Raw genomic sequence first — 19,159 nt, 5'->3', positions numbered from 1 at the left:
CTAATATCACTCAATTTTAATCTCGAGTATATTAGGATCAGAAAATGTAAAATACAATTTTTATTACGGTGAATAGTAAGAAATTGATATTCACTGTAGCTAAAATTAGTACGCTTATGACATGTTGTTTGCAAAGTAAAGCATGCTAAGTTGACTGACATATAGCACATTAGAGTTTTTCGTAAGCATTTACTTCCCTCGCGCGGTTATCTTCACTCTAAGACATCTCGATCTCCACGTTATTACAATACACACTCTAAAGTTAGACATCGTCACACTAAGAATCCTAATATTTCATGTTGAATCCTAATTACCTAATAAAAACCCTAATCAAGTTGTTTATAGCCTTCATTAAACATTCGATGTCGAAGTCCATCGTTTGACCAACAAGGGTCAAACGTTTGGCTTAGGGGTTGATCGTTCGGTCAACAAGAAATGAACGTTCGGTATAACCACTAGAACGTTTAGTGACTGGCAAAATGCATTAAAAACCAAAACTCCTATAATAACGCTAAATACATAACAACGTGATATAATAGCACAAAAAATACATATGAGTTCACAACTTTTTCAAAGTTTAGCTAACCATGCATGATTATATAAAAAGGAAAAAATATATTTTACCTTTTAAAGTTTCACCACTTTTTCAAATTTGCATCCAATGTTTAAAAGTTGGCAATGTACCTCAACCAAGGTTTGAAATTTTTCAAAGTTGCACATCTGTAGCCGAGCCACCCCCAAATGGCCCATGGACCTCAAATTTTGTTTTTGTTGGTTTTTTAATTTTTAATTTTTTTTTTTGTTAAAAATAAAGTTTTTTTTTTTTTTTGATATTTTGAGGAGATTTGTTCATAAAAACTAAATTGCATCGTACGAGGGTTGATTTCCATCAAAGAATATAGATTGAAGTAATAGATGAGCAACATTGAAAATTTTTAAAACTTGGTTGGGGTACATTGCTAATTTTTAAATATTTGAGGCAAAATTGAAAAGTTGTGAAACTTTGAGGGAGGTAAAATGTATTTTCACCTTATAAAACAACAAAAACAATATATTAAAGCTGATGAAAAAATGCTAACACATGTAAAAATGGGATTGAGGTTTAGGGGTTCCCTCTTACTGATTATGAAGCCTAACAAAACCACACACACTCTCTCTCTCTCTCTCTCTCTCTCTCTCTCTCTCTCTCTCTCTCTCTCTCTCTCTCTCTCCACTAGGGTTGCTGGTAAGAAAATAATGAATATAGGGTTTGCTGGAGATAAGGATGACTTTATATGGGTTGTTGCACGCTCAAAGTCTGAAGTGGTTAAAAATATAAAAAATAACCTCACGCGGTGTTGAATGTTCGAAGAAAGAAAATCTCCATTGTTTTCGTGGGATGTCGAACATTGCTAATTTTTAAATATTTGAGGCAAAATTGAAAAGTTGTGAAACTTTGATGGGGTTAAAATGTATTTTCACCTTATAAAACAACAAAAACAATATATTAAAGCCGATGAAAAAATGCTAACACATGTAAAAATGGGATTAAGGTTTAGGGGTTCCGTCTTACTAAATATGAAGCCTAACAAAACCACATTCTCTCTCTCTCTCTCTCTCTCTCTAGGGTTGCTGGTAAGAAAATGATGAATATAGGGTTTGCTGGAGATAATGATGACTTTATATGGGTTGTTGCACGCTCAAAGTCTGAAGTAGCTAAAAATATAAAAAATAACTTCACGCGGTGTTGAATGTTCGAAGAAATAAAATCTCCAATGTTTTTGTGGGATGTCGAACATTCAAAAATGGAGAATGATAAAATATCAAAGGTGTATAGGAAAATTCACCCATAGCATTTCATATGTTTCAAAAAAATAAAGATTTAATTTTTAAATTGTAATTATTGTGAAAGTTTATTATTTTAAATTCTTTTGAGGTATTACATATGCGCAGGCCCTGGCCGGTTCGTACACCTTGCTCAACCATTTGTTACAAGGCTTTAAGCTAAGTTCCGCATAGAGCCCTGACCAAAGAGATACCATGCCTAACCTCGCCTGGCAAGGATATAAGCTAAGTCCCACATAGGCCTCAGCTGACAGGATACCTTGCCTAGCCTTTTATGGTAAGGCTCTAAGCAAAGTCCTGCGCAACCCTCGGTTGGTAGTGCGCCTTGCCTAGCCTTGTCTCGCACGATTCTAAACTGAGAACCATCTTGGTCCATCCATATCCATGCCGAGAGGACGTGTTGCCTAGCCTTAACAAGCAAATAGAGTTTTCAAGCGTCTTTTCTTGGTATTTTGACGCATCCTCTAGAGAGAGAGAGAGAGGAAAAAGAAAAAAAAGAAACAAAGATGCCATTTGTCCCAACAAAAGATAAATTTGTCATTTTTTATTTTCTCTATTGTGAAATAATCTATTTTTGTGAAAGTGAGATTTGGGTTTCAAGTGCTTTTCTCTTCACTATTTTGTATCTTATCTTTGATAGTAAATTTATTTGTGATTGCATCTCCGCTACGAGTGTATCTCACTTTAGGGAACCACTTAAATCTTGGTGTTCATGTATATGATTGTTTTGTCTTATTTACCGTAATTGTGTTATTTTGCATATAAGATAGAATACCAAAATTACTATAAGGCCTAATGGGCCCAACCAAAGGTCCATGGGCCCGAAAGTATGCTCAACCTTGATTCAGGATACGAGCTCATCGAGCAACATGCACGTTAGAACCCATCCCTTTGCTTGCACCTCAAAATAAAGAATAGGTTATATAAGTAATTCATATCCAATGATCCAACTTAATAATAATCCGGATCAAGATTTCCTCCAATTTTCTGTCCAAATCTGAAAGAATTCAGGCAGGTGATTGTGAGAGAGTACTTATGGGACCTACCTGACCGGATAAGTAATTGGGCAGCCCAAAATTTATTTGGTCAGATGGGTCTCATAAGTGCTCTATCGCAATCACCTGCCCGAATTCCCTCAAATTCAGTTAAAAAATTTGAGGGAATCCTTATCCGCAAGCCTTGAGTGATTTGTCATTCGAAACTCATTCAACAAGGAAAAAGGTCAACGGCTCCATTACCGTGGGAAATAAAATTACTAAATTTAACAAGCGATCTCATGTCACATGTTACTAATTGTCTTATCTGGCATATCTACCAATCAAGAGCTAGCAATATCTACAAAATGTGAGAACAAACACGTGTCAGATACATTTTGACTATTCACTTTTTTACAGACTTTTTGTTTGTTTGTTTGTTTTTTTTTTTTTTTCATATTTGCATTTTATCTGCTCTTTCTTTCTAATTCACCCTCACTAACTTAATCATCGAAAGTGATTCAACGATCACCACCAACATGCCATTTCACTTTTAACTTTATTACTTGACGTGGATTTGCTCTGAAGGGCTAATTAAGTCCTCGTTCAAATTTCCACTCCCAGCTTTAGTGACTGTTTCCAGCTTTGCTAGTTTCAACCCCAAGCCTTTCAAGTACTTTAATTTTTGGGCCGATCATAATAAGTTTTTGGATTGGATTGGTGATGCTTGGAGGATGGAGGTGGACGGTTACTCTATGTTCCGATTATATACTAAGCTCAAAGTTGTAAGGGATATGTTAAAGGTCAAGAACAAAGAAGTTTTTGGTGAATTGGGGCTGAAAGTTGCTTAGGCTCGCCATGAGTTAGCCAAGGCCCAAGATAATTTTCTTTTGTCCATAGGCAATGTTCATTGCCAAAGGAAGGAAATAGAATGTCTTCATTTGCTGGTTTCTTTACTGGCTGCTAGGGAGAATTTTCTTAAGCAAAAATCAAGGGTTAAATGGCTTAAACTTGGGGATGGTAACAGTGCATTTTTCCACAATTCTATTAAGGTCATGAACTCAACTAACCTTATCAAAATGTTGAAAGATACTTAGGGGAATAGTATCCAAGATATGCATGAGATTAAGAGAATAGCTACTAGCTTTTATCATAATCTGTTGGGGCCAGGGGCGGAGCCAAGTTTCAAACATTGGAGGGGCCAAATTGAGAAAAAAAACTTTGGGGGGGACAAAACTAAGAAAATAAAAAAAAAAAAAAAAAAAAGGGGTAAAATTTAATTTATTTATTTATTTATTTTTTTTTCAGATTTATTTTTTTTTTTGGGGGAAACTCTTTGGCCTGGGCCCCCCCAAGCCAATGAGTAGTTCCGCTCCTGGTTGGGGCATACTTTTCATATCTTCTATTCTGATAAGACAGATCGGGTTACTAGTATTATTGTGAATAAGTTTTATGCTTCTTGTGTAGCTGGCATGTGTGCCTCTGTGACTAGGTCTGAGATTCAAAATGTCATATTCTCTATGAATCCTAGCAAAGCTTCGGGCCCGGACGGGTTTTTAGCAGGTTTCTTTCGGAAAGCTTGGCCAGTGATTGGGGATGATTTCTGTGCCGCTATCTTGAAATTCTTCATGTTTGGAAAGCTTCTAAGGGAGGTGAATTTTACTATTATCACCCTAATCCCGAAAAAGAATAATGCTTCAACCATGGGAGACTACCGACCTATAGCTTGTTGTAATTTAGTTTACAAGTGTGTTACTAAGATTATAGCTAATAGAATGATCTTGGGGCTTGATGAGGATATAAGCTCTAATTAAGGAGCCTTCAACTCTTATCCTCAATTCTCCTTAATCTGTAGGTTTATTGGGCTAAGGTATTTATTCTTCCCAAAAAAATCATATGGTTGATTGATCAAAAACTCAAACCGTTTCTTTGGAATGGTAAGGATTCTAAGGCCCATGCTAAGGTTTTTTGGGACAAACTTTGTGTTCCAAAGAAAGGAGGTTTGGGTATAAAGAGGATTGAAGTGTGGAACAAGGCTTCTATGTTAAATCACATATGGAACCTCTTCACCAAAGTGTGGATTTGATGAAAGCCTACGATTCTTTGGATTGGGAGTACATTTTGCATTGTTTACATTGCTTTGGAGCTCTTGTTAGATTTATTGTTTGGATTCGGGCTTGTATCACTAGCCCTAACTTCACCATAGCACTTAATGGCACTTTGGTGGGGCACTTTTCTAATAGAAATTGACTCAGGCAAGGGGATCCTATCTCTTCTTCTCTCTTTGTCTTGGTTATGGAGAGCTTATCGTTGCTGTTGACACAGGCTGCTTCTTCTCCTCAGTTTAGCTACCATCCCAAGTGTAAGTTAGTGAAGCTAACTCATCTTTGTTTTACGGATGATTTGTTGGTTTTTTCTGCAGCAAATGTCACCTTTGTCTCAGCTATTGTGGGTGCTCTTGCTGAGTTTGAATCTCTTTTGAGGTTGAAAGCTAATCCAGCCAAAAGCTCCATTTTCCTTGTAGGAGTGTCGCTGGAGCTCAAGCAGGACATCTTGAATTTTCGGCAAATGCCAGCAGGTTCTCTTCCTGTGAGATACCTGAGAGTCCCCCTTATAACCAAAAGGATTTATTATTCTGATTATGAGATCCTGGTAGCTCAAATTACTGCTAGGATTGATTTTTTGACAGTTAGAAATTTCTCCTTGGCAAGTGAACTTCAACTCTTATCCTTGGTTCTCCTTAATCTATAGGTTTATTGGGCTATGGTATTTATTCTTCCCCAAAAAACCATATGGTTGATTGAGCAAAAACTCAATCGGTTTCTTTTTAGTGGTAAGGATTCTAAGGCCCATGCTAAGGTTTCTTGGAACAAACTTTGTCTTCCAAAGAAAAGAGGTTTGGGTATAAAAAGGATTGAAGCGTGGAACAAGGCTTCTATGTTAAATCACATATGGAACCTCTTCACCAAAGCTGGTTCTTTGTGGGTTGCCTGGACCGAAGCAAATTGATTGAAGAGAAGAAGCTTCTGGCAGGTTTCTATCCCAACTTCTTGCTCTCGGAGTTGGAAGAAAATTCTCAAACTCCAAGACCTTGCAAAGCAGCACATCTGTTTTAAGGTTGGTGATGGCACGAAGGTGTTTCTATGGCTTGATCAGTGGCATCCTGTAGGGTATCTCCTCGACAGATATGGCAACTGAGTGATTTATGATTCTAGCTAGCATTCATCTTCACTCTAGACTTGATGCTATTATCAAAGATGGTGATTGGTTCTGGCCATCAGCTCGTTCGAATGGTTTGGTTGCTATACAAAGCCAGCTCCATGATGTTGTGATTGGTGAAGTTGATATGCTCGTATGGGACTCTAGAGATAGTAAGTATTCAGGTGCTGATGCATGAGGAAAGCTAAGAGCTGTTTTCCCAACAGTTAATTGGTGGAATTTGGTTTGGTTTCCACTGTCAATCCCTAAACACTCTTTCATTCTTTGGTTAGTGTTTCAGGATGCTTTGGTTACCAAGTATAACATGTGTTATTGGAGTTTTTCTGGAAATAGCCTCTGCCTTGATTGCTATGGGAGATTGGAGAGTAGGGATCACCTATTCTTTAGGTGCAGTTTTAGTTGCTGGATTTGAACTAAAGTCATGGCTGAATGCTCTTTGTTGAATGTCCCAATGGATTGGGACTGTATTGAGAGTTGGGATAACACCATGCTGCATGGGAAGAGCCTAAAGGCTTGCTTGGAGAGATTGTGTTTAGGAGTCGCAGTTTATCATCTATGAAAACAAAGAAATGACTTGCTGCACTCCAATACTCCTAGAATTGAAGAGGCCATTTTGGACCGGTTCAAGTTGGATGAACCTGAAATGACATGCTGCACTCCAATACTCGAAGAACTGAAGAGGCCATTTTCGACCGTATCAAGTTGGATGTGCGGGTTCGTGTGCTTGCTCAAGGCCGATTTAAGAAACTTAGTAAGAATGTAGAGCTAGATAAATGGAACTTACGTCCTATTTGGCGCCATTAAAACTCTGTTTGATGTTATAGTTTGTTTTAAAAAAATAGTCCTCGTGCAAATTGATCATACAAACGGTTGATTATTTTCTATACCCTTAAGTGTAGACCTTTTGGTCCATACAAACAAAGGAAACAAAGTTCAAAGGTGTTGATCTTAAAGCTTTCTTATCTACGTACACCAGTACATGCACTCATAATTTAATCATCTCAGAGCATTCGTAGAAGACTCTTTTAATTTACTGTAATGATTCAAAATAAATTCCCAATAACCTTTTTAATTTGGTAAAAAAATTTAGTAAGTAAATGGTACTCACCAATAATAGTAATCACATTTCACTCACCAAAATAATAAAAAACTATTAAAACTTCTCTTTTTATTTTATTTTTTTTAACAAATTTCTCTCTATCACACAACCTCTATTTAAAAAAAATAAATTATTTAAATAAAATAATAATAGTAAATAGCTAAAATAATCAAACTGTTAAAGGTATGACTAAAATAGAGAAAAACAACTCTATATGGGCCAGTAAAATTTGGTGAAGCTAATAAAAATGCTATATACAAAGATCACATGCAACTTCAAATCTCATGCAAAAGCAACAAGAGGCTCAATAAATCCACTGAACTCACTATTTAACCTAGCACTTACATACATATATGGGATGCTTGATTGCAAATAGTCAAAAGTAGTTGAGAATTCATATGCATAATACTGAAACAAAACGTACATCAGCACCAGCCAAAAGATAGAGATACAAGTACATGTTCTCTAGTCGTCGTTTGTACCATTTCTTTAATTAACCTTGATAATTATAACTTAAAAAGACCAGGACCCAGCCTTATTCATTACATGAGTCTCCTCCATCTTCCACCAGTTTCACCTAAAGGGATAGCCTGCAGGAGATGCAATGAAAAAACATTTAACCATATAATCAGGAACAGCTAACAGGGATGTATGGGGGAAATGGATTCTGAAAAGATGTTTTATTTGGTGCCTTTAATTAATTTTTCATGATTATTAAAAATAGTGGGAAATTCCTTCACAGTATGATAAAGAGTATATGGACAATTTTCATGAACCAGATTAGGGTTTTACCAGTTACCATAATAGTGAAAAAACTTGCTCGCTTACTTTGCTTTTGATAAAATAGTGAAAAAACTTGCTCGCTTCCATGTACATAGACCAGACACCAATCCACGTAATTTATTTAATTATTTATTATTATTTTTTTTAATTTCACTCATATGTTAAATTTTTTCATTAAAATCTTGTCAAAATATCAATATATTTATTTTTTTTTAAAAAAAAAATATTCAGCCATCAGTAGTTTTGCATATTTTGTTAAATCCTTGCAAATTTATTTTTTATTTTTATAAAAAAAAAAAAAAAAAAAAAAAAAAAAAAAAACCCTTCCATTAGTAATTTAGTATTCAACCAAAAATTTTAACGGAAAGTCGAAATTGAACAAAAACAAAAAATGAATACCTATTTTTTAAAGTTTAAGAGCGTGAATACAAAAATAATGAAAAATAGGAGTGGGTGAAAAAAAAAAAAAAAAAAAAAAAAAAGCGAAGGGAAAAACTTCCTGTCTGTTATGCTTACCCTAATTTGAGAGATGTATCAGAACTATCTTCCTCTGGAGGAGGGGCACTACTGCAGCTGCAGACGTTGTTGACAGACTCCGATGACGTGCCTTCTTCCTGGATAACGATGTCCGAGTCCACAAGAACAGGTCTTTTCCCCTTGTACGACACCATCATCTGCGGTCCAAAAAGCTCACCTACCACTCCACACGGATTTCGTGCAAATAAATAAAATAAAAATACAAAAATTCTCACCTTCTGTTTTAATTGCTTGTTCTCTTCCATCAACTGAGCTCCCTGAGCAAGAACGCAAATAACTAAAATCACTTTCACTTTACTTCAACAACTAAACCATTAAATTAACTGTATACTGACCAAGAAGAAGGTTATGATGACATGTCTTTACTCATGTAATATATTTTGGTAATATAACATTAGGCTGTAATTAAGTTTGTTTACTAACCTTTCTTGCGAGCGTATTAATCTCATTCATCATCCGTTCTTCCTGAAAGAAGAAGGAAGCTACACATTATTCTGCATCTCTTTGTTAATCTATAGATCATTGTGGTTTGCTTTTAGACAGAAATAGTCCTATTAAGATTTCTAACTGAAGTTAATGCCACATGACTACTTAGCCACATCAGCACTAGCTAGTGAAATGTCGACACATGTATAGCATTATTCCATGTCAGCATCACACATAGCCTACGACTGTAACATGGAGAAAGGGCCGGCGCAGCCAAGAACCGCGAGCCGAACCAAACACCACCACCCTAAGTTTGTCACATGGCCGGAGAGGCTCACCGAGCCACGAGCCACCAACTGTGACTTGCCGAACTGCAACCTGCTACACAACTCGAATTTGTTTAGGTCAAAAATTACCTTTACTAAACACCCAATGAGGAGCTGGCCTAAAAATCACCTTGTCCTTATTTGCAGGCATTAGCCTTCCATCAAGGAAGGAAGGAAGGAAGGGACAAATGCGGATTCTGGCATCACCTAGGTTGTCACAAGCAAAATAAGAACACATACACCTAAAACTCCCAGAAGATATACCAAGAAATGACTAAACAATCAACAGATTTAACATCACTCTTCATGACTGCTGCTGCAATGAAGGATCTCACATTCATGCTTATCATTTGTGGAAGCAACTCAGTAGAGCATCACATCGCGGTTGGTGGTTCATCGCCGGAGTCTCTCCGTGCGACAAACTTAAGGTGGCGGCATTCAGAAGGAGCATTTTTATCCAAAAGCAAACCTTAGGTATCTATTCTATAAAGTTCAAACCAAAGGGACTAATTCTATAAAGACGCAAACCATTAAGATTGATTTTGCATCTTTTCCTATATATATATTTAAATTTAAAACGTGTGGGCCCGCACACATATATGTCAAAGCCCAGCATGTGATTGTCACATACAGATATGAAATTAGCAGTCTAGTAAAAACCTTAGAATCAATCACACGTCTAAGTCCTGCTTCAAGCTTTTTTTCTAATTGCAGCAATTCCTCTAAATTTAGCCCTTGAAGATCTTCTCCCCTCGCCTGCCTATTGTCAAAGATAAATGGAATTAGTATCAGCAAAACATATGGAAATATGATCCTGTAGAAACTAATAATATACCTTAGTTGCTGGCTCTTATCCGCCACTTCCTTACTCAATCTGATGTTATTACCATGCTCTAGCTGAAAAGGACAAAGAAGTGCCAAATAAATTACATATATACTATAAACTGTAAAGCTTGAAAAGAAAATGAAATCCAATTTAAACGAAATGCAATTTTCTCTTCCAAGACATTTAATTAGTACGGAGAACTACAGTGAGGAGTCCTTGCAAATATTTAGTCAAAATGAATGAAGCCAGTCCTTGTAATTCCAGAAACAATAATATTGTATTTAATGCAAAATAAAGACCTTCTGATGCTCAAATGAAATGAACTCTTCCGAAAGCCAAACATAGATATACAATTAGATGATTTCATTCCCTTGCGACACCAAAAAACGACTTGGCAGACATACCTGCAGATCAAGAGACGGTTGGGCCATTTTCTCAAGGCTATTAGACTGAAGATTATACCTTTCCAGTATATCCTTCATACTTCACAAGATGAAAAGAGGACATAGTTAGAAGCTGTCCACCATGGAAGTGAACATCTAAAATATAAAAAAAATAGATAACAGGTGCAGTGAATGCCAGGTGTTAACATAGATTATATATATTAATCTCACAAGTTTATACTTCCCTGATTTCAGTCAATGGTCCTTGAATTTTATAAATATCATACCCAACTCATGAATGACTATTTTCAAAGACATTTACTTTAGAAAATAAAAGTTTGCAGATTACTAGTATTTAATAAAACAAAATAATCAGAACAATCGTTATAAAATACACAAGTATACGATAACTCCAAATACATATATGACACGCAGGCAAACAATTTTCAAAGACATTTATTTAATTAGTTTCATCAAAACTGCAAATTATTTTGTAAACTTCAATATATTGCATCTACGTTTTAGTTTTATATATCAAATCCACGTGATATCGACTCATCAAATTACCAGTCCATAGGCACAGGAACACAACATTAAAAGTCTTAACTCTCTGTCACTCTCATTTGTGGTGTAATTTAAAGGCTCAATGTGAATTAGCTAGTTAAGACATGCATGGATTCTTTTAAGGAAAAAGTGATCAAAATACTAATCACTGACTGATGCCATCATTATCACAACCATCAAACATGTTAGAAGTTACTTAATTCCTTCGGCACGTGATCGATCGTATTGACAATTGCTTTATGTGCAATTAGAAATTTTTTATCATTAAAATAATTTGCAGAACTTCATTCTTCTAAATTGACCATTATTTTCAAACATAAAATAAAGCACGTTTCTAATACAAAAATAAAACTCCGGTTTTGATGGTTTGTGGTCAATTTGTTTTTAGAAGTGTGAAACAAACTAACAACTAAACCTAAGCTCGACCCAAGGGGTAGCTCAATTGGCCGATAACCACACCTTATAAAACTAAAGTCACTAGTTCTAATCATCTTTCCTCCTCTCCCTCCCCTTGCGGCCATTTTTTTTAAAAAAAGGGAAGCTCGGGCTATGGAAATCATTCTCAAAGCTAAAGAAGCCTACAGTCAAGCTTGCGTTAGGCTTCATCATTTGTATGGCAACTCAACCATGTTTACTGAATTTAATGACAGATCTTCAAAAATATCCACTGCTGGCTTATGTACCTAGCTACATTATAACTTCAATTTATGCCCCTTAACCAACCATCAAGGCAATGAAATTACATCGTTCCTCATTAATACTCACAAGAAATCATGACTTAAGACAATTAAATAGTTTTGAGTCAAAATGCTCATAAACAAGGAAAACCAAGCTAAGCTTGTCAACTCAAGCACTAGCTTGTATTCAAGTTTACCAACTGCTAAGGCTAAATCTAATTTAGCCTTTCTTCTGAGATCGAGATATATGTGAACCTCCAAATAAAGGAACGTCGGCCCTCCAATAAGTGTCCTTTTTCCCTTACCTTTAGTCAATTTTTTTCTTTTTCTTTTTCTTTTTTTGGATGAATAGGAAATACATTAAACAAAACTAATATTACAAAAGGGCAGACAACCATAGAGGCCCCCAGCTACAAAGACACCGGTTGCATACAGGCAACCTACCAACAACAAACACTCACAACCAACACACAATGTTAGAATATATGATAAAGATAAAAATTCTTTATCATAAATGGGAATTTGTTTATTAGGATTGATTGTTATCAAGTATAATTGTAATCAAATCATAATTATATTAGCTTCACCTACCTCAATTCTCTTATAAATATGAGTCATTTGGAATGTAAATATCATCAAGAAAATAAGAGCACAATATAACCCTATTAGGCTCTTACTTAATGATAAACACAAGTGTCTAACACTGAACTACCTGTAAATCATTCTCTATTTTTCCCTTTCTTCCACTATTTTCTTTATTTTCCGTTTTATTAAAAGTTTCCACACACAAATCACCTACTTTCTAATCACATTACCGGGCAATCCCCAAGTCCCCCCACCATCCATCCATCTATTAAGAATATAAGGCTAGAAGGTAGATAAGGAGTTGATCTTGGTTCTAACCCCAAGCAAATTGTTTGAAAAAATATTGTCAACATTCCTAAAATCTTTTTGAGTTTGATACCATCCATTACAAGATCCTCTCCTAACCCGAGACCATCGAAGATTGCACTTAATATATAGGAGATACGAAATACTTACAAAGAAAAAAAAAAAAAAGGAAAAAAAAAGATTGTTACTCTCGTTCTCATTTCCACTAAGTGGTTGTCTGCCTCGGGTCATCTATGTCAACCAAGAAAAGTGCCATACATACCGAGAAGTCATGCCAATACCAACCTCATGCATGTCAAAACCACTATTTTTCCAACTTACACTAGCCACCGATAGTCGCTAATAAGTCGTTGTTGTTGCTCCATTGGATAAACACTTATTAGCGACAACTCAAAATTAGTGACAACTTTTGAGTCATCGTTGAAAGTTTTGTCGCTAATGACCAAATTTCTTTATATGATAGCGTGTCACTGTGCATAAAAATGGCTGCCCAAAAGGATATATATATATATATATAGTAGACAGCTTATACATTACCAAATAGAAGACTGAAAGCCTAGAATTTTAAGTATACAACTTTGGCTGAATCCATTAAGGTCAGGATGACTGCTATATCCTTTATAAAGTTGAAATACGATGAAGACATAGGGAGCTGTTCAAGTTGGCTTAAGAAATCATTCATGATAGCACCTAAGTGACATCTTTGTAAAACTCAACAAATTCATGGGGATGGTTTAGGCAACTAGTTGCATCTGGATGACGAAGGAAAGCCAAGTTAAAATATTGTAGCATGAGGGTAAACTTCTTATATATATGTTGAATATAGAATGTAAAATCATTATTTTACACCTATGCTAGACCTGCAATATCAAAGAAATACTTATTTGACACTTCAAATATTAGACCTGGAAATTGCAATGAGAGTTTTGAAGTATATAATATTCTCTTGATTATTTATCCACACCCAACAAAAATCTATTGCTTTTAAATGTTTAAATATGTACTGCCTTTGTTCCAAGGATAGCTCATGCCAGCCCCAAATATGTCTTTAAGGGTATCCAAACCCCCACTCCCAAGTGAGGGGCTAGTCCAACCACCCCAGGTGGCGGAGAAGGAAAGATGGCGGCAGCCAACTTCATTTTAAGTTTTTTTCTTTGTTTTTTTCTTCTTTTTTTCTTTTTTTTTGTTATTTTTAATTTTCTTTATTAGGAATAGAGTTAAGTTGGCATTAGTATTCCACAAAGTTTTGGAAAAATACACTTTTACTCGAGCCATTTTGGGGGCAAAAATATCACATGCGGCATCTGGTAAGACAGAAAAAGCTGAAAAAGGGTACTAAGCATCACAGTTAGGTAGTTTGTAGGGGTAGGGTCGAGTATCACTTTTTAAACTTTGAAGGTACAAGTGCCAAAGTGATGATACCCTAAGGGTAAAGTCGTAATCTCAAGTTCTATAAGATAAATTAATTGAATCTCCTTTCCTTTTATTTATTTTTTTTAATTTCCCTGAGCTCCATCTAAAGATACGTCCTTCAACAGATGATTGGTAATTACGATAAACTGAAGCATCTTATAATTAGACTACTTTCTCTCATCAACAACTCGTAATTAGTAGTGGCAACTTTCTCTTATGAACGCACTCAATTGGAAACCATCCTTCCTCATTTTCCCCACTCATTCACTATATTCTCATTTTGATTGAACTCCGATCCTTTTTTGAACATAAATTGGCCCCTTCCATGGCTGATCTTTTTCTAGGTTTTCAGACTACAACCGCTACTTAAAACATGTTTGTAATTGGCCTAACTTCGTTCACTTGCAGATTTATATCCCCAAGAGGGCATAACTAGAGCTAAAAATAGTAATTTTGGCCAGAACATGCTTACAACGTATTTAGTTAAGTTTAGTTTAATATATTTGGTATTAGAGGCCCGTTTTATCTAGGGCTGAGCAAATCCCCGCAGAACCCGCACTGCCCCACCCCACAAAGCCTAAAACCCGCACCCATGGTGCGGGCCACGAGGCCTTTTTTGGTCCCCCCACACGGTGCGGGGGGGAGACCTTGAAATTTCTTGGGTCCCCGCCCCGCCCCGCAGATTTTGAAAAAAAAAAAAGAGAGAAAAGAAAGAAAGAAAGAAACTTTCAACTTTTCTAACCTAACTCTAATTTTAAGTCTTTAACTTCTCTAACTCCCTAAGCGCCGCAGCCCCTCACTGTTCCCCCCTCTCCCGATCTTTGATCCCTCCAGTCTCACTCTCCCTCTCCAGCTCTCACTCTCTCTGTTTTTCTCCTCTCTTGTGGTGGTCGGTTGAGAGAAGAATAAGAACAGAAGGAAGAAGATTAAGCGAGAAGGAAGAAAGAAGAGAACTGGGTGATTCATTCCCTCACGCCCTCACCTCCCCGCACGCACGGACACACCCGCAGGCCGCAGCAGAGGAAGGGGAGGGCTATAAGGAGGTAACGGTTCATTGGCTTTCCTTTTTATGTTTTTAATTTATTTTTCATCATTGTGGATTTTAATTGCCAATTGTAATGGTATTCGCTTGATGCAGAGAAGGGGAAAAAGAAAATGAGAGTTAGAGAGAAGCAGAGACAGAGAGGGAGAATTGGAGTTGGAGGCCGAGAGAGACCAGAGGCCGATCGTGAGAGCCAGAGGTTCGATCCTCTAGGGCTCGCCATGGGTGGCCTGGAGTGCAATTCCGGTGGTCTAAGGCGCGATTCCTAGCGACAATTCCGTCAGGATCTCTAAATTTTAATCTTTTTATTCTCTTTTAGTTTCCTTTATTTTCTTACCTTCTGGTGGCCAAAATGTTTCTTCATGATATGGACCTGTAGTTATATGAGTTGCCTTGGTTTTCAACTCTTTCGCTTGTCCATTAGATCAAGGACCGGAGCTTCTACAGCCGGTTGGATTGGTTTAAGATATATTTGTAGACTGGCTGAGCATGAATACAAAGAATTACCAAGGGGGAAGAAGAAAACATTAGACCTATTCATGAATTTGTTAGAACCTCTTAATTTCAGAGTCAAGGGAGTTCCAATTTTTCTCATCTTGTTCCAATTAAAATCAAGCTTCTTGTTCCAATTTTTCTCACCTTGGCATAACCCGCGGGGATCGCCCCACCCACACCTGCCCCGTGCGGGTGCATGGGGTTTTACGCGGGGTGCGGAACCCGCACCTCTGCGGGGCAGGGTCAAAAAATCCCCATCCCCACCCTATGCTAAGCCCTAGTTTTATCAACCATCAATTAGCAGCCGCAACTGACAATTTTTTTTAAAAAAAAATGACAGGCATGGACGGATTTAGGGGAGCCGATATAGGCCATTGCCCCCCATTCCAAAAAAAGAAAAAAATAAATATAAGGTAAAAAATAAAAATTTAGCCTATTGACTCCTGCATACCAACAAATTTTTTTACCCTGGTCCTGCCCATAAGAGCTTATGGCTCCGCCCCTATGACGGAAACATCAAGGCAGACCACTTCAATTCGTATACTCGCCCATGAAAGGTCAACTCTGGATCAGTGCTAGGTTCCCACACGAATAGAGTAAAACTCAGTATTGCCACCGACGTAGCCCCAAAGAATTACTTGCACCCAAAAGAATTTGAACAGCAACTGACATGATTTAATTTACAAGGATGCTATAAATCACATATGATTCTATGGTCCTCCGAGCTTGCCGGCCCCCATTTCTTTACTTCGAACATATTCAAACAGGAAAAAAATTCAGCTTATGTTAAACTAATATCATGAACTCAAGAGTTGTCTAATCACTTCCTAACAATCAAAATGGCACGATCAAGTAACACCGACAAAGTTCTTCCAAGCCAACACAATTAAGATGAATTTACTTAAACTATATAATTGATCATAGAAATTAATTTATTAAACCACAGGTTAGATCTTTGAAAGTACTAAAAAAAGCCTTGTGGGCACGCCTTCAACATTCCAACATGGTATTTAAGAGGATTTCATGTGAAGAAATGAAGTAAAGATCCAACCAAGTTTGTGACAGGATGAAAGAAATTTTCAAATGGCATAGCATAGCCTACAAAAACAGGAAAACCGAAACATCCAGAAGTTATTTCGATCAAAACAAGTCTTTTTCTGTGTCTGTGGTCGAAAAGCAAAGTTAAAACATGTTATTTCATGAAGGACAGCTCAATCTAAGCGATCAAAGAAACCTTCATGGGCTTTCGATTTCTCAATCTAAGTTCGATCACAACGTTTGTTTTTTTGGCCAAGTAAGGTACGAGGTTTCTTCTTCATATATACAAAATTCACGTACGAAATTTGAGCAGAAATCTCGTTATTTCTTGATACGAGGGTGAAATGGTCTTGACCTTCTAACTTAACCACGATAACTCTCTCTCTCTCAAACACGCGTACACAGAAACCAAAACGGCTGGAAGAGTCATACACTAATGAAAATGAAGTACTATCTCTTAAACAGAAAAGTTGAGAAGAAGAAGAAGAAAAAGAAAAAATACCTTGAGCTGGAAAACTCAAAGAGCTTTCCTGTGGCTGAGAAGATTATGAGCGCAACCTCAGCATCACAGAGAACAGAAAGCTCTTCAGCTTTCTTCAAAAGCCCTCGTCTTCTCTTGGAAAAGGTAACCTGCCTCGCCGTCACGTTGTCGATCTTCTTGATCTTGATCTTCTCCCTCGCCATCCTTTATATATCCCTCCAAAATTCAAACGAAGCCCTTCACATTTCCACACCCACAAAAATATGCACATAAAATAGCACAAAAATTACTCCAAATTTAGCAGAAACCCTAGTAAGTAAAGTACCTCAGCACAGATCTGGGTAAAGAACAAGAAAAACCCAGGAAAAACAAAATAAAAACAAAACAAAAAAACCAACATTCCAAGCTCATGAACATGCAGAGTTGCACGAGCAGAGCTAGAATTGGTGGGATTTTCTTCTTTACCTTTGTTAGGTCTGAGCTTTAGACCAAAAGTCACCAATTACAAGTTGGAGAAAAAATTGTGGAGAGAGAAAGAGGGCGTAATTGGGTGTTCTAGAAAGGAAAGGGTGCCTTCCCTTTTATAGCTAAACAAGCCCTCTTTTTATTTTCTTCATTTTTGCTGCCGAAAAAAGTTAAAAAGAAATACTCCTCTGTGTGTGTGTGCGTGACTGGGGAGAGGACCTAGCCTAGGTAAGCCAAAATGAGACCTGGATCCATGAAAAACTCTTTACTTTATTAATTTTTCAGTACTTTCTGCCTTCTGGGGGCAATAAAATTAATTTAGGTGCTTCACTTTTTCTTTCTTTATTATGTGGACGATCGCTTTTCCGTACATGCACATACATGCCGCCATCACTTCATTCCATAATTACCTACCCTACTACTTCAAACAAATATTAATAAATAATAATAATTTTCTATCCGTACAGATATTTTCCTACGCTAAAAGAGTGATATATATTTTTTCATCGGTGAGATGCATATCTTTTTTTTATTTGTTTTTTTTTTAATAATATTAATAAAAAGAAAAATATTATTATTATTTTAATTTTCCATCCATCTCTATTGATTTGAAAAATAAATAATTAAAAATGAAAAATTACAGGCCTCCGATAAAAAAACCATACTTTTTTAATACTATTAATGAAAATATATATACACATAATTAAGGAAGTTGTATTACTTTTAAGAGATTAAGATTAGAGGAATTTCTTTTTAAAAAATTAAAATTTAACTTTAAAATTTTATTTTTATTAATTTAGTTAGTCACTTTTTAAAACTATTAAATAATAATTTTTTTAAATATTTTGTCTATTTTAAACAAATACTAATTTTTATTGATAAAATTAACTATCAAAAGTATTTAATGCATTAAACTCAATTTAAGCGAAATATTTTAAAGCATTCAATGCAAAAAATAATATAAAAAAAAAATAACATTCACTTTTTTAACTCTTTAAATCTAAATATGAGTTCTGACAAATGTTAAGTTTAACAACATTTGATAACGAGTTTGTTATATATGAGCATTTTTTTTTATTTTTGTTAAAAATGTTAAGAAAAATTAAGTATAAAGAGTTCATTGGGAGTGCTAGAATATTTTAAATATTTATCTACTTTAAATAAATAAATATTATTTTTTAGTCATTTATAATAACATTGTCATATTGAGCCATTTTTATTTATTAAAAAAATGAAAAATATTGGCACGGTTTGCAAAAAGTATTATTAAAAAAAATTATAAAATTGTCTTTTTTGCTTTTAAAATTTAAAGAGAAAATATGAAAAAGGTTATTTGGCCATTTTTATAATTTTTATTATAAATACAAAAAAAAAAAAAAAAACTAAATATGAATAATCCATTGGAAATAAATTTCTTAATTTCTGCCATATCCTAGACTACATTGCACTTCATAGAGGTTCGTCTCGATTTATCGCGCGAGATTGAGCATTATTCGAAAACCGGAGGGTCTTTATGTAATTAACAGCCTTGTTTCTGAGTTTCTTTCTTCCCTATCAAGTCAAGAGATTCGAATTGTACACGAAATAATAGCAGTTACTTTCAATCTTTCTTTCTTTTTTCTTTTTCCTGAGGATGGCAGTTATTTCAATCAACTCTTCCTGAATCCAATATATATTATATTATATATATATATAT

General features: G+C 35.8%; 1 protein-coding gene across 4 annotated transcripts; it reads right to left on the bottom strand.

The window, feature by feature from the left end:
• Positions 1 to 7,416: 7,416 nt before the first annotated feature.
• Positions 7,417 to 17,683, bottom strand: LOC133871881 (MADS-box protein JOINTLESS-like). Of its 4 annotated transcripts, none has more exons than XM_062309332.1 (9): positions 17,464 to 17,683; positions 17,020 to 17,214; positions 10,419 to 10,497; positions 10,024 to 10,085; positions 9,849 to 9,948; positions 8,860 to 8,901; positions 8,652 to 8,693; positions 8,416 to 8,573; positions 7,417 to 7,706 (listed from the first exon to the last, which is right to left on the bottom strand). In XM_062309332.1, exons 2-9 carry the CDS (start codon positions 17,199 to 17,201, stop codon positions 7,694 to 7,696), a joined length of 678 nt encoding a protein of 225 aa, XP_062165316.1. In that variant the 5' UTR covers positions 17,202 to 17,214; positions 17,464 to 17,683; the 3' UTR covers positions 7,417 to 7,693. The 4 variants fall into 4 exon arrangements, with proteins under 4 accessions (XP_062165316.1, XP_062165319.1, XP_062165315.1 ...); XM_062309335.1 differs by having other exon boundaries at positions 17,020 to 17,202; XM_062309331.1 differs by having other exon boundaries at positions 17,020 to 17,235; positions 17,464 to 17,680.
• Positions 17,684 to 19,159: the final 1,476 nt, after the last annotated feature.

The sequence above is a fragment of the Alnus glutinosa genome, chromosome 6 (assembly GCF_958979055.1).
Source record: "Alnus glutinosa chromosome 6, dhAlnGlut1.1, whole genome shotgun sequence".
NCBI lineage: Eukaryota > Viridiplantae > Streptophyta > Magnoliopsida > Fagales > Betulaceae > Alnus > Alnus glutinosa.
This window is presented reverse-complemented; position numbering and strand designations above follow the sequence as displayed.

Coding starts and splice junctions, on each gene's coding strand:
- LOC133871881 (XM_062309332.1), bottom strand. CDS start 17,201: ATGGCGAGGGAGAAGATCAAGATCAAGAAGATCGACAACGTGACGGCG. Junction 10,086..10,418: donor AACCGTCTCTTGATCTGCAG/GTATGTCTGCCA, acceptor TGTCCTTTTCAG/CTAGAGCATGGTAATAACAT. Junction 8,902..9,848: donor GACGTGTGATTGATTCTAAG/GTTTTTACTAGA, acceptor TTCTTCTTTCAG/GAAGAACGGATGATGAATGA.